Source organism: Nothobranchius furzeri, chromosome 10 (genome assembly GCF_043380555.1).
Source record: "Nothobranchius furzeri strain GRZ-AD chromosome 10, NfurGRZ-RIMD1, whole genome shotgun sequence".
Lineage (NCBI taxonomy): Eukaryota > Metazoa > Chordata > Actinopteri > Cyprinodontiformes > Nothobranchiidae > Nothobranchius > Nothobranchius furzeri.
This window is the reverse complement of record NC_091750.1, coordinates 47,357,303-47,380,627: the sequence shown is the minus strand read 5'-3', so window position 1 is coordinate 47,380,627 and position 23,325 is coordinate 47,357,303. Positions and strand designations below refer to the sequence as shown.

The 23,325-nt window shown below is 41.7% G+C and overlaps 3 protein-coding genes across 3 annotated transcripts in view; 2 read left to right on the top strand and 1 right to left on the bottom strand.

Annotated features, from left to right (window-relative positions):
- The window catches only part of c2cd2l (c2cd2 like), a 52,888-nt gene extending 46,418 nt beyond the window's left edge, over nt 1–6,470 (bottom strand). Inside the window, exon 1 of the mRNA XM_015960876.3 lies at nt 6,108–6,470. Coding sequence (XP_015816362.3) covers nt 6,108–6,470 — 363 coding nt within the window. The remainder of the gene's footprint in view (nt 1–6,107) is intronic.
- Nucleotides 6,435–10,877, top strand: LOC107386468 (E3 SUMO-protein ligase KIAA1586). The gene is made up of 3 exons (XM_015960877.3): nt 6,435–6,571; nt 8,749–8,809; nt 9,763–10,877. The coding sequence occupies exons 1-3, from the start codon at nt 6,569–6,571 to the stop codon at nt 10,665–10,667; spliced, it is 969 nt and encodes a 322-aa protein (XP_015816363.3). The 5' UTR covers nt 6,435–6,568; the 3' UTR covers nt 10,668–10,877.
- Nucleotides 10,878–17,989: 7,112 nt separating this feature from the next.
- On the top strand, nt 17,990–22,910 carry dpagt1 (dolichyl-phosphate (UDP-N-acetylglucosamine) N-acetylglucosaminephosphotransferase 1 (GlcNAc-1-P transferase)). Its single transcript, XM_015960875.3, has 9 exons — nt 17,990–18,386; nt 18,477–18,597; nt 18,679–18,892; nt 19,063–19,209; nt 20,633–20,717; nt 20,808–20,996; nt 21,932–22,019; nt 22,236–22,391; nt 22,470–22,910. Exons 1-9 carry the CDS (start codon nt 18,220–18,222, stop codon nt 22,533–22,535), a joined length of 1,233 nt encoding a protein of 410 aa, XP_015816361.1. The 5' UTR covers nt 17,990–18,219; the 3' UTR covers nt 22,536–22,910.
- The last annotated feature ends 415 nt before the right edge of the window (nt 22,911–23,325 follow it).

The following is a 23,325-nucleotide window of genomic DNA, read 5'->3' as shown; positions in this document are numbered from 1 at the left end:
ATTTACTGATCGATCTACGTTCCTACCCTCACCTATGGTCATGAGCTTTGAGTAGTGATGGAAAGAACAAGATTCATTATTATTATTATTATTATTATTATTTATTGTGGCAGAAGCTGGTGTGGTCCACCACAGAGAAGCTGCTCTAGCATGATGACTTTAATTATTCTACAGGTTATTGTTCAGCCTTCTGACGCTCACGCTCACACACACACACACACACACACACACACGAGTGTTGGTGAGCGGCTGTGTCTGACTGCTGATGCGCCGTGTGTGTTTTTATTTCTGCAGTGAGACAAACTCACCTCACACCGTCCAGAGTTTGTTCTTTAAAGCTTCTCTTAAATCCACCGTGTTGACGTATTTTAACAAGTTCCCTCAAAGCCGCATTTTTGGCTGCAGGTATTAAAGTTTACATTACAGAGTAAAAGTTTGGCAGACGCGTTTGTTTAGATTTGGCTGCTGCGGGTCGGATGGGGGGAGGGGGGTGCTGCACACAGACAGCTGGTGTGATCAGCTCAGAAAAGCATTGATCACAATTTACAGATCACGTTTATTTTTCACAGAGATCAGCCGCGGATTCCTCTTACGGTCAGCATTCTAGGAATCAAAATAAAAAACTGAACGATTCCAGGAAAAACTAACAGTTGGAACCAGTTCTAATCGATGCTCGATGCCCAACCCTACTCGCCACCATCTTGGATGGGTCTCCATTCGCCCCCAGTGTATTTATTTCTACTGAGAAAGGTGCTTACGCAACTAAAAAACACATTTCAACAAGCTAATTTTCTAAATCACACACATGGTATTATGGAATAATAAAATATAAATAGAATTCAACTAAATAAATTAAAATATAAAAATTCCTATCAGGTAAGCTAGAAAAGTATTTCAATAGTACGTCAGTTGCAACAGTAGGCTGCACAACAAAACGAGCAAAGTTGTCCACCCTGCGTTGACTTTAGATAGTGAGGAGATCCATCTCATATGACTGCAACAATGTTACACTCTCCAGCGCCCAAAGGGGTGTCTACAGATTCATGTCTATGGTTCTGAATAACCAAGGAAGAAAAATGTCATGATTGATTAATTACTGACTTCACACATACATTTAACTGAAATACTGAGTTGTTGATCATTAAAAAAGTCGCTTGAGATATTTTTAGAGCAGACTATTAGATTTGAATTCAAAGTTAACATTGTTAGCTCAACATTAGCCTCTATCCTGCTTCACCCAATGTTAGAGTAAAATAAAACGATGCCATAGCTTCTTAGGGGTACAAGAAATAACTTCTAGCTCGCTCCAGTTTACTGGCTTTGGTTCTTTAAACAACTCAGGAGCTTTTTGCCTGCCGGTGTTGAATTACAAATGCGCTGCAGCAGGTTCTGCAATCTTGCAAACTCACTAGTTACATGTGCACTGACCAACAACTAAGTCAATCCAGGTCAATCTTATTGTAATAAGATGGGAGTCTTTATCCAAGTTTACATGTGCATTAGAAAACCGGCATCTCAAATAAAGTTTGTTCTAGGGCTGAATGATTTTGGAAAAGAATCTAATTGCATTTTTTCTTCAATATTGCAATTGTGATTTAATTTACAATTATTTTCTCGAGGAGCTTTTCTCATATTTTTCAACTAAGAGAAGCAAAAAAAAAAGTATCTAACTTGTACTGAATATAAACAAGTTTGTGTATCTACATATTTATCTACATATTATATCAACAAGTTTATTTGTCTACATATACATAAACCCTCACAAGTAAAGACATTTGAAGGATATGCTTTGCAGTAAGGAGCACATCCCTTGAAGGAGCATGGGTATTAGCATCAACTGTGAAAATGTACTCGCAGGAAAGAAGTGTGTCCCATTTATTGAAGTCTTTTGTGTTTAGAGTTTTTGACATCTTGTCCATGCAGAGCTTCCGTAGTTCAGTTGCATCCATAAGTGCTAGCCAAAACGCAGTGGAGTTAAAGCCTCTTACGGTTTTCTAGCTTTACTAAAATATCTGTCTGTACTTTTTTGATTAATGGCAGATTTGAATTTTTATTAGACTCTAAATGTAATAATTTGGTACCTTCCTAATTTGTAATTTGTAAGAATATAATTGGTGATATTAGCATTGGCATCCCTATGGGGTTTTCCAAGTATATTAGCATTGTGCTAACCACTCGCTGCCAGTCAAATCGCAGCCTTTGCGATTAGAAAATCTCTTTTTGTCATATTGCAATGTAATTGCATATGCAATCAATCATTCAGCCCTAGTTTGTTCAACTCCGGTACAGAAGGTGGTGACATGCATCTTTTCATTTCGGCATTCTTCCAGTTAGCTTATAGGACCACAAGCAGTAAACAGTGGCCCAATCTTAGTACTCGCACTTGCACCCTTGCGCCCTTCATTTGTGCATTCCCAGCCAGGGCTGCGAGTGCATAGGGTGTCCCGATTCTCAAGTGTGGAAGTTGGCCACGCCCCCATTGCACCCTTAATCTGCACTTCACACAAGTCTGTAGCGATGCGGACCAAGGGCGATGCAGACCTCGGGCAAGGGTATTACCCACAAGTCATTGCTGCGGTAGAAAAGGCTCAAGTTCCTTTTCTGAAAATATGTATTTTCTAATTAAATTAGTTCATTTTAGGACGATTAGGTGGCGCTCTGAATGTTTTAGACAAAACAGCAATGAAGTGAAATTTATTTCAAATAATTGTTTTGTTGTTTGAAAGTTGTTAATAAAGGTTTTTGAAAAGTTTCACAGCGACCAGCATCCCGGCATGCATTACAAATGATGACGTAATGCTCTCTGTCTCAGTTCGGCTATTATTTTCACACTTGTGTACTACGCACACGAACCCTACAGCACACTTGATCCAAGTGCACTTTGCTGAAGTCCGCAGGGCGCAGTGTGAGTATTGAGATTGGGCCAGTGACTAGAAAGAGGGAAGCAGACAGAATTGTAACAGGAAATGCAATATAGCTGAAGAAATGGACAACAATGCTTATTTGGTACGTACTGTACTGTTTGAAGGTGTTACTTTGTGGCAGTGATATTATCAGACTGCTTCCGTGGTCTTGTCACTTCCGGAACACGAGCTTTCTACCGGTTTAGTTCAGCTGACCAGTTTACATGCAGAATGTATTAGGATTGCTACCGCATTATCTGGGTGCTTCAGCTCGATTAGAACCAGTTCGCCTTCAGCCAGACTAACGCGTTTACATGAAAAAAAAACAACGCAACTCATTTTTAGGTAGTACTTAGATTTTCTGATGCGCATGTAAATGCACCGACTGACTGTAAATGGTGACTACTACATCCCTCTTTATTTATTGTTTCTTTGAAAGAAGAAAAACTGACAACCCCAACCGGCTGGAAATTAAATCTGTTTCAGTGTAAACCTTCCTTCTAACATGATTGAGACATTAGACTGTTTTGTGATCATTTCATTGTAGATTTCTTACATATTGTTCCTTTAAGAATAAAATCTCCTGTCAGCATCGACTTTCAATGCTGAAGATGTAGTCAGGTTAAGGTGATAAATGACTCAGGTGATGATGACACTGAGGTTGGATCTGCACCGCACGGTGCTCCTCTGGGGAAGCTCCTGTCTGATGCAGAAACATAACCAGGAAGTGGAGGACACTCTCGTCTCTGCTTTCAGCATAGCTGCAAGGACCTGCCAGGCCGGTGGCAGATTCCTGCTGCATGTCAGAGGTAAAGAATGCAATTGACACTTATACTTTATCCTAGACCCCTAAAGCACGCTCTTCCAGTCTGGTTTTAAATAAGAAAGTAAAAGCTTCAAGACACTGACTCTAGATTACATCTTGTCAGTGCATCGTCTCAGTCAGACGTGTTTTTTCATTGTTCTCGTTTGAAGTTTCCTTAACAATTAGCTACAGCTGATTTGCACACATTTAGATTAGCAGATTGCTTTGTGCAAAGTCACAATGATTGGCAGATAGTTTATTGTGGTGACGAGAAGCTGGGCAAGCCTTGGCTCACACACGCAGCTCAGAAATAAACAAACACAGGCAGCTCGTCTACTCAGACCAACAATGCACTTAAAAATGTCAGTTAACTAACTTAGACTTTCATTTTAAAAGCATTTAATAATCCAAAGAGTTGTACTACTGTGGCTAATACTTTTAAATACTAAAATTCCTCCAAATTTAATTCCCTAAAAAATGTCTTAATGCTCAGTATTTATTGTTGTTCAAAAAAGACTTGAATCCTCTCTATATGAATGACAACAACTCTGTACCACACTAGAGGTGTGATAAATGAAAGTCCGATGTGGCCGGCATCTGGAAAAATAAAACACTCTTAAGTCCAAAGGTCTCTTAAGGCTCAGTCCAGATAAGTTTCTGGCTACTGAGAGCTTCAAAGTGCAAAACGGATCAAGCAATCAAGCCATTGGAAGATAACCAAACAGTACACTCCCATCTTCTACCATGTAGTACAAAGGACAGCTTCCACCAAACATCAGAGCCCTTCTTATCTAAACAAGCTGGACAAGATGAAGGCAGATAGTGGAATCCCATGAGGCAAAAAGCAGAAATGCATCAGGAGTTGCATCGTTCTTTTTTCATGTTACTCCCTTCTATTCTGATTTTGCTATGAAGTACCTCTTGGAAACGGTGCATTCACTGACAGAAAAAAGCAAATGAATCTCTAATCTCAACATTATGAAATCCAACTGGACTTGGAGCGAAGAGGAGAGACCAGGAAGCAAATTTTAAAATGGTGTGCAGGTGTTTCTGGGACAGATTGCAGGGGTGCCCAATCCTGGTCCTGGAGGGCCGGTATCCAGCAGGTTTTAGTTTTAACCCTTTTTAAACACACCAGAATTCAATAAGCAGGTCATTAACAGGCTTCTGTAGAGCCTGATGAACTGTTGCAAAGGTTATTCAACCACTGAATCAAGTGTGTTGGAGCAGAGAAACCACTAAACCTGCTGGATACCGGCCCTCCACCACCAGGATTGGGCACCTCTGGATTAAAGGATCAAGAGTGGCTGTCATCATCCTTATGGGCAATGCAGACAATCTGAAGATGGTTTCTGCATAAACGTGTCAGTAACTAACTACATTTCTATCTGATTGGTGTCTTTTTGAAGAGTTTTCCTCCTACAGAACTGATGAGACCAAAGTGTGATGCTGCTGCTTCAAAACAGCTCCAATCTCCAAAAGGAGACGTTCAAACGTCATTTTCCAAACCTTACATTACAAGCCACACCAATGTTGCATTAAATAGCCATCTACATGAAATTACTGAGATGTGCAAATATCACCAGCAGCATCTATGTGAAGTAAAAATAACGTCAGAATTAGAAATGGAGCCACTCTTTATCCTTTAAGCAGCACCCATTCCCTCAGGAATGCCAAATCTGTCATTCTGAACGTGTTAATTTAACTGTATTCTTTTAATGTACAGCGCCTTGTCTGGTTGTAATGCCATGTTGAATGCGCTTTATAAATAAAATGGTATGGTATGGTATGGTAAATCTTGGAGCTAAAGCCAAAATTATTCACCTGAACTTTCAACTGGATGCTGCTTTTAATCAGTAAAAGTGAGCGACGCTCATGAATCAGAGCTGTTTATGGAGCAAGTCCTCTCTGACCCCTTTGACCTCCCACACACACTCAATCAACAAGGGGACCTCTCCTCTGTGAGCTCTCACAGGAAACATCAGACCCAATGTTTTACTCACACAAGATCAAAGGTACTATTTAAAGAAGAAGGCCTTTAGAAACTTACAATAAGCTTCAGACTGCCAGCTGTCTGGAGCACTGACCACATTCACGCCGGAGGCAGGGATGAGGCTTGTGGAGGGCTACGGTGAGACTACCTAGCATGATGGAACCCAAATCCTGCCTGGGACTATTTTTATCGTCTGTGTGGGTGTAGCTGTGCTGACTCGATGCCCCTCTCTTCTCTTTTGTGCATTGATTCAGAGCTGTTATACAAGAACGCTGCCCCTTCCTCATCCTCTCAGATACACACCCACACCTCCACCTCTCTGCCTACACACACTTCCAGCAAACATGAACTCTTTAGTGGAGGAACCTTCCACGCAGTGAAGCCATGTTCATAGATCTCCACTCACCCCATGTCTCTGAGCTTGTTCGTTCAGGGCCTTCACCCAGGTCCTCTGCCAGTGCTCCTTGAAGGACTTGAAGGAGAACAGAGAGGTCAGCAAGCCTTTAACTCCGGCCTCAGATGCAGGTCTCCCATCCTTCCCAGAGCGGAGCTTCAGCAGGAAGCCCCACACCCCTCCAGCATGGCTCTGGAGGGGGTGTGTGAGGAGGACCTGCTGTTTCTTCTGCCATGTTGTCTCTTTGGATGATTTTCTGGATTTCCACTGCTGCAGTAAAGTCCAGGAATGCTGGATCAGCCACCTAAGCACAATGAGCAAGGAGGCTAAGAAGAGAGCCACCATAGAGAGCCAGCTAAACTCCTGGAACTCCATCAGCGCCTCCTGGAGCCTCTCATATCACCAGGTCCAGATGGTCCAGATGGAAGTAGGAGCAGCTCAGCCCTCTTCAGCCTGTGAATGCCAGCACACAAATGGTCAGGCTGGTTGTTGTTATTATTGTTACACATAACGCATGCATGATGGAGACTGGAATCAGGGTAACTCTGATGTGGTTGCGTTCCGTGAAGCGCTGCAGAAAAGCGATGAAACAAAAACTGCGTTAACGATTACATAAAACTAAAGAGATGCGCAATGGGAGCTGCTTTATAGCGCAGGTTATATGAAGCAGCCAAATCATCGACAGCAGAATCACACCAACCTGAAGTTTAATTTAAAGCGTCTGAGCTGCAGACTCCTGGTAACCGAAAGCGAAGAAGCTGGCATGGCGACATGGAGCGCTTCGAGAACCAAACGTAAGTCCCATTTCCCTGACCGTCACAAGCGCTTTTATTTGCGACTTTCCGCTTTCAGGTTTCGACACAAAAACACACCTTCTGCTCTCTGCGAGAGGACTACAGGCTCCGAAGGGTTTCGAATCTGTGCTGTTGGTGCCCTTCTGCCGCTAACGATGACGATTTGACATGGCTACCGCCTCCAGGTGGCGCTGTGGGACAGGAAGTTAGGAAGAAAAACGGAAACAAGAGGCAGATGCTTCAAAATAAGAGCATTTCTAAAGTAATTTCAAAATTAGTATAAAATATTTTGGATTTGAATGCTGACTGCTGAAAAACACAGGTGAAGTGAAAGTGGAAAACAAAAAAAATCCGAAAAAAATAAGGGGAACAAAGAAAATATTTACTTCCACATTGTTTCACAACCTTATCCATAATGCTAACAGTGTAGAGCTACTGTTGTTTATATTTGTGTCTGGTCTTGTTCCTTTTCTTTTTTCATTCTTGAACACTTTTGTCCACTGACCTCATGCCTGTCAAGACAATCCAAAAATGGGAAAAGAGGTGGAGCTGAGGGTGGAGCTGTTACGTTTGGAACAGGGTTGAAACAAATGAAATGGTGTAGCTACTAGCTTACTTAGCTAACTCCAGAAGCTAAGGGCCTTGATATACTTGCTGTTTGACACAGGCAGCAGGCTGCGTCTTTATTCACATACTTGCTGCTGTATATCACTGCACTGCACGTAGTACTGGGGTGTTCCAGGGGTGCATTAAACTGCTCAGACCAGACAGAGGGCCAGGTTTGCGGGTACAACCAAAACGAACATGACATCAATAAAAGAGATCAGTAACTGGTTACATTTTAGTTCATGATAGAAAAAGAGACAGCAGTGATATCAAAGATGGTATAAAAAACCTCTAAACCAGAGATGGAGTCACCATGGTGAGCGCATCTCACTTGTTTTGTCGACTTCACCTACTGGTTACTCATATATTGCAGCGTTCGGACGTGCCGCATTAATTTCAGGGGACGCGCACAAACAACGCTTCGAATCAATGCAAGTAGCAAGTGGCAGCCATTTTAAACATGCATTCGTGTCGTCAAACAGCAAGTATATCACTGCCCTAAGAAGGGCTCTGGGGACTGGGGCAGCCCACTCGCAAAGCCCACTGGCTCCTGTTCGAGGGTGTAGTCATGCTGGTCGCCTGTCGAGATCTGGACCGGGACTGTTAAATTACAAGCAGAACCTCAGACCGCTGTGATCGTAGCCGGGCGTCATGGCTTTTTACATCAGCTCATGCTCCACGGTCGGAGATCAGCAGGACATTCGCTGCATGCTAACCCAAAACTAACCAAGTATTTTGAGCGTTATCAGCATGACAAACATGGTAGAGTGACACCAAAGTGAAGGCCTAGTAATAACTAGGTAAGCTGACAGATGATATTTTGCTTTGCTGGCCCACCGCGGTCAAAGATCCGCAAGTACGTCATTGTAGATTGTCCCAGCCCTGAGCCAGGAGTCGAATGACCAGGTGGTGTTATAGTAAACATGTAGAATTTCGCCCCATTCAACCAGCAAACTGTTAGTGAGAAAAATGCGGTTGAGCAACTCAAAAGTGAAGCAACGTCAACTTAAAGAGCTGTAATTGCTAGACATGAATGGACAATGAAGAGCAAATGTATTGTAAATAATTAATTGTATTGTAAAGAATTATTATATTGTATTTTTCAAATAATTTTGAGTTATCAGAACTGAATTTGGGGAACCCCTGAGAAAAGTTAGGCCAAGAAGAGCATTGATAGCCTGGGTAGAAGTTTCTTTTTATTTTCAGTTGCTACCTGTTTTGGCTAAACTAAGTCTTTTCTACATCTGTTTTAGGTCCGTACGAACGTGGTACCAACGATGGACATCAGGAGCTTCTTTCAACGAAAAAACTCAGGTAATTTTTTTCATATATATTCAGTTTAATATATTTGTGTGCAAAACGAAAGGATATTTATTAGATCACTATATTTACTTTACTTTAAATTTGAACAACCAAAGATAACTAGCATTTCAAATAAAGAAAAGTGAATGAACAAATTCATTTTCTGGCTGAGACATCAATGAGAACTTGAAGAGGGCACTATATTTTAAACATTTTTTTTTTGCATCTCCTTTGCAATTTGTTGCCCAATTGCTGTGGCATTCTCTATGAGAAGTTTTGTGACACTGCAGACGGTACATCTTAGGAGACAAGCATCAGTAATTAATAAAATACAAGTTATTGTTTTATATATTAGCTTTAAGACCTGTTGAACAGGTTAGTGATGACCTATGGAAAAAGTTTTGGCCACCCTAAACCCTAATAATATGTGAAGTTGTTGTTTCTTAACTAGCTGAATTTGCATTTGAATCATGTTCCTCCCTAACCCATGATTCAGATAGAGAAAGATGTGAATTAGAGTGAAACTTTATGTCCTCGTGTTTTCTATAGGTGAACACCTACTTTAAATAGAGTAGATGGCCCCCAGTTTCACCCCTCTAATGTCTAAAAGTTTACATGTAATTAACACCTTCCTTTATCTGATACAAGCACAATATGGCCTGACGAGATCAACAACTCCTTCAGTGGGTAGGGAAGAGTGTAATTCAAATGAAGTTTCAGACAATTAAACGGCTCTATAGAGTATCCAAGCTAGAACATTCCAGTTTGATCTGACAAAGGTGACAACTGAAATGTTTTCAAGGTTCAACAGACCAACGTTGTGTAGTTGTTTTAGTTCAGCTAAGGTAAAAACAAGCCCCTCTTACTCCGTGTTAAATGGAGTATGAAAAAAAGAATTCTAGGCGTATACATACTGTGGTTCTTTCACATAATTCTAAAACAATTACTTTTTTCTGATTTTTCAGATGAGTCAAGAGAAATTGAGGAGGAAAGGACACACCAAACAGTCTCGTGGCTGAAGCCTTCAAAACGAAAACGATCAGAATCAGAGGTGGACTCCCAGGATGATAACTCCCACAGCCAGCATAATGTTGCAGCCGGTCAGAGTGAGACGCAAGCTTATGAATGCAGCAGCAGTGACAGTGCTGAGGTTTCCACGACTACTGTTGATTATGCTAATGACACATCCGCTGACAAGAACAATGACTTTGAGCAACAGTGGCCAGAATGTTGGTCCCAAGCACAGATACACTATTTCTCCACAACGTATAGGTGGCTAATCAGCAAAAATAAAAAGTTGGGCTGTAGTACTTGTAGCCACATAAATGCACGCAAGGATATGCAGCAAGGACAGAGAGTGTCACCGGAGTGGAGTCGGTGCTTAGTTTCTTCATTTGGAAAGGACAAGGCTGCACAAAACAACCCGCTGCGAAAGAAAATTAAAGAACACAAAGACTCAAAATTTCACAAGAAAGCAGTTGAGATAAAAGAGAGGGCAGCAGACAACACTATGAAAAAACACATTGAGGACATGCAAAAGGCTGATTATAATTCCACTTGTAATGTGTTTAGAACAGCATACAAGACTGGCAAGCACGTGCGTCCCTTCACAGATATGCCAGTTGATGTCCAACTGCAAGTTTTAAATGGAGTGAATATGGGCCGAGTTTTGCACTCAAATAACACGTGTGCACACATACTGGATCACATTGCAGCTGCAATGAAAGAGAAAATAGTTAATGAGATTGTGATGAATCGTAGAAAACTGTGTGTGCTCATTGATGAGTCCACTACAATAAGTGGAAAGTTTGTGTTAGTCGTGTGCCTTCGCTCAGCTATAGCAGGTAGAGCCAGATACTATATTTTTTGAACTGATTGAGCTGCAGGACACTTCAGCAAAGGAAATAACTGATGCACTATGTCTTCAAAAAAAGGCTTTGACCCTTGTTTTTTACAGGACTATTTGTTGGCCTTCGCTTGTGACGGAGCATCAGTGATGCTTGGGAGGAAAGCAAGAGTCGCTGCACAGCTTTGTTGCAAATTCCCTAACTTTTGTCTGGCATTGTACTAACCACAGACTGGAACTGGCAGTATGTGATGTTTTGAAGGAGGTTGGGGGAATCGATCACTTCAATTTTTTTTAGATCAGCTGTACTCCCTCTACCATGCATGCCCAAAAAATCAAAGAGAATTAACTGAGAGTGTGTTGGACAGTGTCTTCTTGTGATTGGATGTGTTTTATCAGTGTGTTGGGTTGCTTCAAGTGAGAGAACAGTGAAAGCAGTATGGGAAAACTATCAAGCTCTGCAGATGCACTTCAAAAGTGCTGCTGCTGATACCAACAGGAATTCATGCGAGAGAGCAAAATACAAAGGACTTAATGACGTTCTTACTTCTGTCTTCTTTGTGGCCAATCTTAGTGTCATGTATGATGCTCTCACAGAACTCCGTGACCTCTCAAGAATGCTCCAGAGACGAGACGTGACATTGGACCAAGCCGACAGGTTGCTAGCCCGGCAAATCCGTGTCTTTGAGTCAATGGTGTCCACACCTGGTTCACAAACACAAGTGGCAATCGAAGCAGAAGAGAAGAAAATCTTCAGAAATGTAAAGCTGCATGAAAATCAAAGGGTTCCAAAAATCAATCCCGCACAGTTTTTCCGTAGCCTGGCTGTAAATGTGCAGGATGACTCCCAACAACTTCCTCACATGTCAGCAGAACCTCGTCTGTAAAGACAGACAGTCTACTCCTCAACGATGTCCAGGTCCTCCAGTCTGACTCCTGGCCTGCAACACCAGATATTCGGAACGGCGTTGCGGAGGTCAGACGTTTATGTGAGAGATTCAAAATTGAGGAAAGGGAAAGTGTCTTAGGATTTAGGGAGTATAAAGACCTAAAAGCTTCCAAAATACCAGCAGCCCTGAAGCCTCTTCTTAAAGCTGTCCACACCATTGCAGTATCAACAAGTGAATGAGAATGAGCTTTCAGTTCAATGAATGACACTCTCACTGATAAAAGAAACTCACCTCACATCAAAAGGCTTTCAAATCTGATTTTCCTCAAATGCAACGGACCACCATTGGATCAATTTAATGCAAAAAAGTTATGTGAGGTCATGGCTGGCAACAGGGAGAAGGAGTGCAACATGTACATCCTGTGAAGCCCCTAGTGCTAACAAAGTGAACCCCAAGGCCTGCTGGAGCCTTTTCTGAAATGACTTGGACAATGGTTGTGTCAGGTTTAAGCACCTAAGACACCATATAACAACACAACACAAGGAAAGAGACACAAAAGTCAGAATTCTGCTCGAGGAGAATGGAATAAGGCCACACCAACCCAGTCTCCACTGAGCTGACAGTTCCTCAAACCATTCTGGCCTTTGGAATCCGAGCACCTCTATTTGTTACAAGTTGGGAGCTTCCCTAGATACATGCCTGAAGAGCTGATCTAAAGGGTGGGGGGGAACGCAGCTCTCAGTCTTAAACTGTTACAAGTTTAAAACAAAGAGCATTCATTATTACACAAAGAACTTTCAGTGTCTAATCACACGATGAGTAGCAAACAGTTTGCACGAGTCAGCAATTGACAGAACAGCAGATCTCCACAGGTCATCATCCTCAGGTCACATTAGGTCAGATTTTAACACCCATAGACTCTCATGAGGGGACTTTACAATACAGCAACTGTTTAAGCATTCAAATGGTAAAATCATTAAGCATAAAGCATGATAAATGAAAACATGAATAATTCCATCAGGTTGTTATTGTATGTGCAATTTGTTAATTTGGCACGGCACAGTCTGGTTACATTTTTTAAATTACTTTTGAAGATCTGAAGATTTTAACTTGATATTATGCTTGAAAATGTTCTATGTAGTTTCAACAAGTTACATATAAGCTAAAGTCACTGGCGTAGTGTTTTTATTAGTTAGTTTATGTATATTTTAACATTATTTTGATCTCCTGCATAATTTATTTAATTATGCATAAGTCACTTTGATTCACTATTTCAAGAATTTCTGTTACGCTGTTGTAGGTTGCCTGATTGCTAATTAATAAAGCAAAGGAAATGGTATACTTTCACTTGAAATCGTTTAATGTCCTGATTTTTTATTTTTTGGCTCCCTGCCTTTTTGGACTTATTCTTAATAAAAGGATTTTATGTTATTGCTCCACTGTCATCTGGTTCTCTGCATCTTTGGGTCCTAACCTCCTCTTGGCTCTCCAACTTAACAAGAGGAGAATCAAGGTTGTCCATCATGTTCTTCATAATCTGATGTATCATCCTTTTCCAGCCAGCTCCCATGATTAGAGCTCTTTTACAGAGTCCAAATGGTCAGTTCTGTGGTGTTAAAGGAGACAAGGCCTTTCAAGGCCTTTCAAAGATGTCTTTTGAGGTCCTTCAGTATCAGATGGCGTCTGACGGTTATGGGGCTGCAGTCAGTACCAGTAGTGGCACGTGACATCACATGCCTCGTGTAGCTAGCCTGCCTCGGTGCAGGGTAATCCTCAAGCATGTGTCACCACAGTGAATGAGCAAGGATTCAGGGCTAGCCTCATTTGTGGTACTGAATTTTGGCTAATTGAGTTGAGTTTGTACATAAAAATGTCTGTTTTTTATTTATTTCTGGTTTGCTTAGGGGAAACAGCATGTAGCAATGATGGCAGTGTGGCAAGGTGGAGAAACAAGGGACTGAGTGGGATTTGATCCCCAGACTCCCAGGTGAGATTTACATGCACTAACCAGTCAGCCAGAGATATCTCCATGGCCAGGTAGCCAGGGCGCATTGTTAATCAGGGATACAGTCACAAATATGGTCACAGAAGCAGAGCTGTTGTGGGTCAGTGCTGGTGAAATTCTTTTATGTTGACTTCTTAATCTTGATTTCAGCCCTTCCTTTGACTTCTTGGTGGCTCAAATCTCTGTATGTCTCTGAGCAACAACACTAAAAAAGAAAACAGATTTGGCCTCCCTAGACCTCTCTATGTGCCTAGGGTGTTTCACACCCTAAATTCTCTCAGGATCTTGCCTATCAAGACCTTCCTCCATTTTTTTCTTGATGATTGGAAATTGCTTTTGTTGGACACCCATTGCCCTCTGGTGGTTTTTAAATAAAATAGCATCACTCCAAAAATAAACTTTTCTAATGGTTACTTTATCTGATGAAAGAAAGCAAAAAATAAAAAAAATAAATAAAAACGTATGATGTTGTAATCTTATCATGCAAAACACTACACATATTTTATTCAAAAAGTGAATGAGTGGGAATGAACTTCAGCTTGTTAAGTCACTCTGTTACACGTTTTTAACCCTTTAGAATCCTTTTAGAACCAAACCCCAAATCAAATGACCTCTAAAGTTCTTCATAAAACATTTATGTTAAAGAAAATAAAAGCCATAATTTTTGTTTTGCTAAACAAAAGCATATTCTGTTAAAATATATAAATACTTAGAAAGATGAGCTAAATTAATTATCAAAGAAATCATGTTAAGGAACAATGAGTCCCTTATTAACATTAGTTAACATTAGTTAATGCATTATTAAGCATTGATAGGATATTTAGGAACAAAGGATATTTTTATTAACATTCTTAAAGTGACATTATGTAGTTTTTATCAATAATCTCTGGAAATATCCATCAAAATGTTGTAGTGAATTACTTAAAAGATGCCCATTTGTTGAAAAATAATGGCAGTTTCATAACATAACCATAAAAATCTGTTCTAAAATACATGGAGCGGGTCTAAGTCTGTGCGCGATGTCATATTGGATGTCATGTTTCCTTCTACGGAAGTCTGTGAGGACAAAATGCATTTACTGATTTGTAACAAATGGTTACAAAACGTTCACATAAACATTGTTGCTTTACACATTTACCTCTTCACTCATTGTCAGTGATGAAAGGGAATCTGATGTTCTTGTTATTTTTCTGGAGGTTGCACTCCCAGGGATTTTTTTACCCTAATGGCCCTCCGTTGGTATGGTCTTATTTGAACATAAAAATATTACTTGCTTGCAATGATTTAGGTAAGTACTGCCCCTATCACCAGGGAAACTACACACTTTAACTTTAAAGTGGTTATATCCAAGCCTTCAATCTTTTCCAACAACTGGACATCCTTTTTTTATTTTCAACAACGCTTCGATGGACATTTCCAGAGATTAAAAGTAAAAACTACACACAGTCTCTTTAAGGTTAGGACAAAGTGCCCGGGGGGTGGTCTGTTTAGTAATGCATTACTTTCTATTAACATTAATATAAGACAGTTGTCAATACTTAATTTAATAGTTTATTAATGCTCAATATTGCACTAAGTATCGTTAATCAAGTTACCTAATGTAATACCAAGTTTTGCTCAAACAGTTTTGTTTATGATAACATAAACCATTTTGAACTGTTACCTTTCAGAAAAGCTCTTTTTGGCCTGTAGCACTCCAGATGCAGCTGATGGGTACCAGCAGTCCAAGCGGAATGCAGCTCGGGTGGTCATGGAGGCAAAAACCTGGGCATGGGACGAGTTCGGAGAGACCATTGAGCAAGACTTCTGTGTGGCTTTGAGGAGATTATTTTCCAGCATCCAGCATCTCAGGAGGGAAAACAGTGCACTACCAACACTGTTTACAGTGGTGACGGTGTGCTGTTGACCTCTACTCGGGACAATATGGATCGGTGGGTGGAACACTTCAAAGATCTCCTCAACCCCACCGGCATACATTGAGTTGGACTCTCCAGTCTCTGGGGCCAAGGTCATTGAAGTGGTCAAAAAACTCCTCAGTGGCAAGGCCCCGGGGGTGGATGAGATCCGTCCGGCGTTCCTTAAGGCTCTGGATGTTGTTTGGCTGTGTTGGGGCTGTTCCACTGGATTTGCAGACTGGGGTGGCGGTCACCCTATTTAAAGAGTGGACAGCACAGTGTGTTCCAACTACAGGAGGATCACACTCCTGAGCCTCCCTGGTAAGGTCTATTCAGGGTTTCTGGAGACAAGTGTCAATCGGGTTGTCGAACCTCAGATTCAGGAGAAACAATGTGGTTTTTGTCCTGGCCGTGAAACACTGCACCAGCTCCATACCCCTGGGGGGGGGGGGGGGGCATGCAGGGTGCATGGGAGTTCGCCCAATCTACATGTGATTTGTGGATTTTGAGAAGGCATTCGACTGCGTCCCCCCGGGGGGCGTGTGGGGGGTACTGCAGGAGTGATCTCCAGTTTTCACTGGAGCGGTTCGCAGCCAAGTGTGAAGCAGCTGGAATGAGAATCAGCTCCTCTAAATCCGAGGCCAAGTTCTTGATTCGTAAAAGGGAATGCCTTCTCCAGGTCAGGGATGAGGCCCTGCCTCTAGTGGAGAAGTTTAAGTATCTTAGGGTCTTGTTCACGAGTGACAGAAAAATGGAGCGTGAGATCCATAGGCGGATTGGTGCTGCTTCTGCAGTGATGCTGGTGTAGTACCAATCTCTCGTGGTGACGAGAGTGCTGAGCCAGAGGGGCTCGAAGTAGGCCCGCTGCTCCTCCACGTTGAGAAGAGCCTTGGCTCGGGCATCTGGTCAGGATGCCCCCTGGACACCTCATTGGTGAGGTTTTTCAAGCATGTCCAACAGGGAGGAAACCCAAGGGAAGGCGCAGGACACGCCAGAGGGACTATGTCTCTCGGCTAGCCAGGGAACATCTTGGGATTCCCCCGGAGGAGCTGGCCCAAGTGGCTGGGGAGAGAGAAGTCTGGGCGTTCTGACTGAGGCTGCAACCTCAGTGACCCCACTCCGGATAAGCGGCTAAAAATGGATGGACCTTTTAGAAAAGGAGGTCATAATAGGCAAGTGTCTTGCCCTAGGACAACACAGCAGAATTCTCTGGCGGGAGGTGGAGTCCAACCTACAACCTTCTATTTAAAGAACAACCTGCTCAACCTCTTGAGCTACTGCTGCCCCTAAAAAATGGAAAACTCTCTAGACCAGGGATGTCAAATATGTGGCCCCAAGAAGGTTAAATCCGGCCCGCGAGCTGGTTGTGTAAACTTTATTTTCATACTTTACAATGTAGAGTGAAAATAAACTTATCTTTGTGAGCAAGTTTTCTCTGTAATGAGTATAAATGCAACAAAGCTGCGCTCAAGGCTCACACAAGAACTTGAATCACATCCTGAAGTTGGCTGTCACTCAGAATGTGACTTCTGATATTGATGTGCTGGTGAAAGCTAAAAGATGTAAAGTAAAATGAGTCAAATATACTTTAAGTGCTGCATGAAACTGATGTAGCCATGTGATCTGTAAGCTCTTTGAATCACTAAGGAATGTCTTTTTTATTTATTTTTTTAATACAAATTTTCAAGTACACTTCAGGTGTTGTACTTGTACTATTTTGGATTCACTGTCCTCAGGCTCCAGCTTTGTTTTATATTGATTGTATTTAAACAAAGAAAACAATTTGAAGTTGTTTTTAATTTACCTGTCCGGCCCACTTGGGACTAGATTTCCATCAATGTGGCCCCTGAGCTAAAATGAGTTTGACACCCCTGCTCTAGACTGAGTGGGTTCATTCATTCATTCATTCATTCATTCGTTCGTTCGTTCATTCGTTCGTTCGTTCGTTCGTTCGTTCGTTCGTTCGTTCATTCAATTTATTTAGAGATTTCAGAATGGGTATTTGAAGCTATTTGAAAGGTTTCAAAAACCCAGACTTTTCCCATATTTATGAATGAATGGATTATTCTGTTTTAAAATAAATCAGAATAAAAATTACACAAACAAACATAATGTTAAAAAAGTTAGTTTTGAACACCATTTTCGCACATTGATTAATGATTCCTCCACAAAGTGGCGTTAGTTTGCAAAAATGTGCTTAGTGTAATGAACAAGTTTGGGCACCAGATAGCAGTATAAAATGCTTCACGTTTTTAGCGAAGAAGAAAATATTACTTCCGTGTCATTTTAGCACTTATGTCACATATTCGGAAGTCACACAATACATGCATTTATGTTTGTGTTTTAATGAAAACAAAACCTTTTCATGATCAATTATTTCGTAAATACAATGATAAAAAAAGATGTATGTACTTTGATCAAAATATAGTTGTGTTTCCAGCTGCTGAGCAGGAAACACAGACGGTTTTTATTTTATTGTGAAGAGCTTGACCGGAAGTCCGACTGCATGACGATGGTAGACATTTACAGAATAAACTGTTAGACGTGGAGTTTAGACCATAGACAGCCAAACAGTGGCAGCGCACAATGAAAGGTGGTAGGGATTATCACTCTGATTTGTGGATTTATTCTGCTCTGACGACGGAATTACCGAGATGCGTTGTGGTCTAAAATGACGCGGTTACCTCGTTAAAAACCGCTTCCTCGTCGATCATCGTGTGAAAGGACCACATCAGTCAGATATTCTACTGCAGCAACTCGATCTGATCTGTGACAGATTCATCAGAATGCCTGAAAGCATGTCACCAGTTCCCACCGTGCCGCTGGTGATTAACTGCTTCCTGTCTGTTCTCGGCTGTTTGGCCACACTCAAACTCATCCCTGCTTTTAAAGATCATTTCATCTCAGCTCGACTCTGTGGGATGGATCTGAACAAAACAACAAAAAAAGAAGTGTACGTTGTTTTTTACTGTCTGGGTTCATGAAAGCCTGATCATTTTTGTGTAATGTGCTCTTGGTCCTCATTTTCTTTCCTTTTCTGCAGTCCAGAGTCTCAAGGAGTCATCAGTGGGACAGTCTTTCTCATCATCCTCTTCTGCTTCATCCCAGTGCCTTTCCTCAGCTACTTCGTAGGAGACCAGTGCATGGGTTTCCCACACGATGAGGTGGGCTGTGTTTGATCACCAGTGTTTCTCTCATTAGTGAACCTTTGAACCCAGACTGACCTCTGTGTGTGTTTTGAGCAGTTTGTGCAGCTGATCGGTGCTCTTCTGGCCATCTGCTGCATGATCTTTCTGGGCTTTGCTGACGACGTGCTGAACCTCAGATGGAGACACAAGCTCCTTCTTCCCACCGTGGCTTCTCTGCCCCTGCTCATGGTGTACTTTACTAACTTTGGTAACACCGTCATCGTGGTGCCCAAGCCTTTCAGAGCTCTACTTGGGCTGCACTTGGATCTGGGTGAGATTTCCTCGAGCTGGATTTGACAGATTAATCATTCAATGTGCTCTCTGTGAGAGACAGCGCTCATAAAATATGAATCCTCATAGACAGCCACCTAAGTTGGAGTTTTTTTTTAATGGCTGAAATGATCAATAAAAAGCACAACAGCTGATCTGTTTTTTCTGCAGGTATCCTCTACTATGCCTACATGGGAATGCTTGCTGTTTTCTGCACAAATGCCATCAACATATTAGCAGGCATCAACGGCATCGAGTCAGGCCAAGCCTTGTTCATCTCTGGCTCCATCATCATCTTCAACCTGCTGGAGCTCAGTGGTGCGTGATTGTTGACCCTCTACCCTGGCTGTACTAACATTTATCATCTCCTCTGAGGGAATTGGATATTTGGTTGGAAGGTATCGCATGTAGAAACCATATCACAGAATAAAAAACGCACCAGAGCAGCCCCCTCCACACCTGGTTCTTCCTTCTGAAACAGAGTGTGCAGCTTCAACGCTCAGCATAACAAAGACAACAACAACTTTCACAAAGTTGTACTCCAGGTCATGACCGGCCAGTGGTTTTCTCCACCACCAATGTGCAGGCTGGAGTGAGAAGAGTCCGTCTCAGGAAGGCCAAAGGGCCTGGTGAGATCCCTGGCTAGATTCTGGAGGCTGGCACGGCACAGCCATTTTTACAAAACAATGCTGTCAATTTTTTGCAATTCCACGGCGGCATCAGGGTGCCTTCGTTCATTTATAAGTGTTCAAACCGTGGCAGTAATGTGGCGCAATCGTGTCCTTTTTATAAAAGATAGGCGATGGCGGCATAAAGGGGGTACGGAGGCGGTCCCTGCGCTGCTGCGGACTTCCGTTTATCTTGGACTTGTTTTTAATTGTGATTGAAGCTGCGATCGTTACTTTTTTTTTAACAAGCCGCTCCTAAAGGTGTCTGTCCTCCCCAGTCTCTGGTGATCTGAGCTCCAGCTCTAATGGAGAAAAGCTGTTTGCTGATTTTGTTCAAAAAACAAAACTTATTGCCCGTGTTTACTTTCATTTTCAATATAGCTGCCGACCGTAGCTCGGCATTAACTCCCCACATCATCATGACACCTCCCTCTGTTGCATCAAGGCGCAGTCGCTGTTTATGAGACATAATTACTGCAATGTTACTACCAAGCGAGGTGAGACAAATGTTGCAAAGTTTGCGCAACACCATGTTGGCGTGGCGCATTTCCAAGACACAGTGTTGCTGTAATATTACGCCAATTTGCCGGCACGGTGTGTGTTGTGAAAAGAGCTATTATTGACATAATGAACCTGTCACAGGGGCAGGAGGTCATTCCCACATATCTGAAGACCTCAAACACCGTGCCAGTAGAAAGGATGGACTGGATGATTTTCGTCCAGTTGCATTCACATAAACCATCACCAGAGAGATGAATCGTTTCCTTGATCCTGCACTCCACCCTGGCACATCTGGACACGGCCATCGCATATTTATTATTTATTTATTTTTTCAACCTTTATTTTAGCAGGTAAAATGCTTGAGAACATGTTCTCATTTACAAACATGGCCTGGCCAAGAGGTCTTGGGAGAAAAAAAATACTACAACAAAAAAAAACTGCATTTCATTGTCTGTTTGCTTTTTCATTGACAAAAACATTTATTCTAAATTAATATTTTACAATTTGCATTTTTGTGATGTCATCGCCCACGTGCAACAGATTTGTGACGTTTGTGTTCCTAAACCTTCCAGGAGATTACCGAGACGACCACGTTTTCTCTCTCTACTTCATGGTACCGTTCTTCTTTACCACCTTAGCACTTTTTTACCACAACTGGTGAGTTAAACCTGCAGCCCGGTACTTTTGGATGTCTGAGTTAGAGTATAAAGTCGGATGTCTGTCATCCTTTGCCTTCTCTTGTGACAGGTATCCCTCGTCTGTGTTTGTGGGAGACACTTTCTGCTACTTTGCTGGGATGACCTTTGCTGTAGTCGGCATCCTGGGACACTTCAGCAAAACAATGTTGCTGTTCTTTTTACCTCAAGTGATAAACTTTGTGTATTCTTTGCCTCAGCTTTTTCACATAATCCCCTGTCCCAGGCATCGATTACCCAGGTAAGCCATTCATCGTCATTCATTGTTCCCTTATTGGTTGTTTCCACTTAGTTTTTATGTAGAATACACAACATGGAGCTAAAGTCTTGACTCGTTTCCTCAGTTATTGTACATTTATTCAAAGAATCCACAATTCCTTGGGATCCTATAAGTGATCTTAAGTTTTCTGAAAGTTTAAACTTTCTGATTTTAAATGTGATTTAAACAGCATTTTTGTAAACTTCAAAAAAAAATTGGCTGAAAAAACATACTTTAAATGATTATTTCTGATTATAATGGGTCACTCTGAGTTTTTCATGCAGGTTGAACATGAAAATAGTCTCCTACAGCTATCTCCTGCATTAGCTTCTTATAGAAAATAGACCTGACAGATCTAAGTCACATTGTGAATTGGACTTAGGCCTACTTGCTGTTAAACCACGCATACGCCTGTTTAAAATGGCTGCCAAGTGTTTGTGTGTATCCCCCGAAATTAACGCGATGCGTCTGATCACTGCAATATACGAGTAACCAGCAGGTGGAGTTGACAGATCGAGTGAGACACACCCACCGTGGTGATTCTCTCTGGTTTAGAGGTCTTGCATACCATCTAGGATACCACCATGATCTCAGAACTAACTAGTTACTGATCTCTTCTATTGAGGTTTTTCTTGGTTGTACCTACAGCCCCGGCTCTTTTTCCGATCTGAGTTCTCTAGTGAGACCACTGCAAATGCATTGATTAAACGAGTAATCCACACCTTTAAAAAAACGTATCTTTGTAAATATGCTGTTTAAAGCTTGTAGTTAAGGACTCACTGAGAGTCTTGTTGGTATAAAAATACTTGTCTTTAATACAGTTTTACCATAAACTCTACTGATCCATGTTATCCAGCCTCTGAGGTAAACTAGACTTTCAAACTAACATTTTCTGTCTTTTTCGTTCTAACTACAAGACTGGATCCAGATACTGGCAAACTGGGGATGAGCTACTCTAAATTTAAACTGAAAGACCTCTCCCAGCTGGGAAACCTGATCATGAAGGTAAAGCTTGTCTCGCTGATGGGAGATCTGATCTGATTTATTACTCTTAATTGTCTATTTTAGTGATTTTCTTTCAAAATCTCAACCTCTTGACAAAAACTGCAGCAATAGATGGAAAAATGTAGAGTTCCTGAAACCAGACAAGTCAGATGTGGTTTATCGGTCGAATGGCTGCTCTGTGTTTTTGGATTAGTCGTAATATTTGATCACCAACAGACCGCAGAGTTCTTAAAGCTGCTGGAGGTGCGCCGAGGCCCGGAGGGAGATGATGAGTTTATTGAGTGCAACAACATGACGTTAATAAATCTGGTTCTGAAACTATTTGGACCCATCCATGAGAGAACTCTAACCATCATCATGCTCCTCATACAGGTACGCTGAACACCTGCTGCCTCCAAAGCTGCTGCTTGGACACCTTTCACCTGTTGCTTGTTTCTTTTCCTCACTCAGGTGATGGGGAGCGTGGTGGCTTTTGGGATCCGTTACCACCTGGTTCGTCTCTTCTATGACGTGTAGACAGGACGAGGCTTCTTGTTGTGGTGCTGCTTTAAAGGCTTGTTATCCTTCTGCCTTTAATTAGCTCAAGTCTCTCTGGTTTCACTCAGAAAAGCCTCAAGAGATATTTCACGTTTATCTCACCTGGAAATGCTCCCAACTGGACTGCAAGTGCAAGTGGGTCAAAAATCAATTTAGTCCAATCAGAAAAGTCCATTTTTTGTATTTTGTTTTTTTAACAAAGCACAGGAAGGAAGGCCAAAGTTTTGTTTTTACAAAGCCAGCATTCTTGGCTGAATTTCTCTTGAGTTTGTGTTCTTTTAATAACTAATTCAAGACGGTGGAAGAATCAAAGTAACGAAATGCATTAACATTGCACTGATGGGGACATGTGGGTTCTTGCTTTGATTTTTGCTCTGAAAGAACAACAAAGACTGCCGGCGGAGCTAACGGGGAAGCCTATCAGTCTGAGAGCAGGGTGGATGTGGGGAAATGGAGGGTGTATTAGTGCTGATCGAGGAAGCTAATAGTGTCTGTGCTGTTGTACGAACAAAAGCTTTATGAAGGGTGATGGTTCTCCTTAGTAATGAGAATGGGCAGAAAACCATTTAAACAAGCGGGTCCTACGTGTTTTTCTTAAAGAATGTAATTTAAAGTGAAACACTGTTTATTCATGAGATTGAATACAGAAATTCTGAAATAAAAATTTTAAAATATGTTTATTTTTCCATTGTCATTGTTTAAACTCATTTAGATCATATTCCGATCCAAAGCAAAAGGTCAGCAAATAATAATATAAGATTTTGGAAAG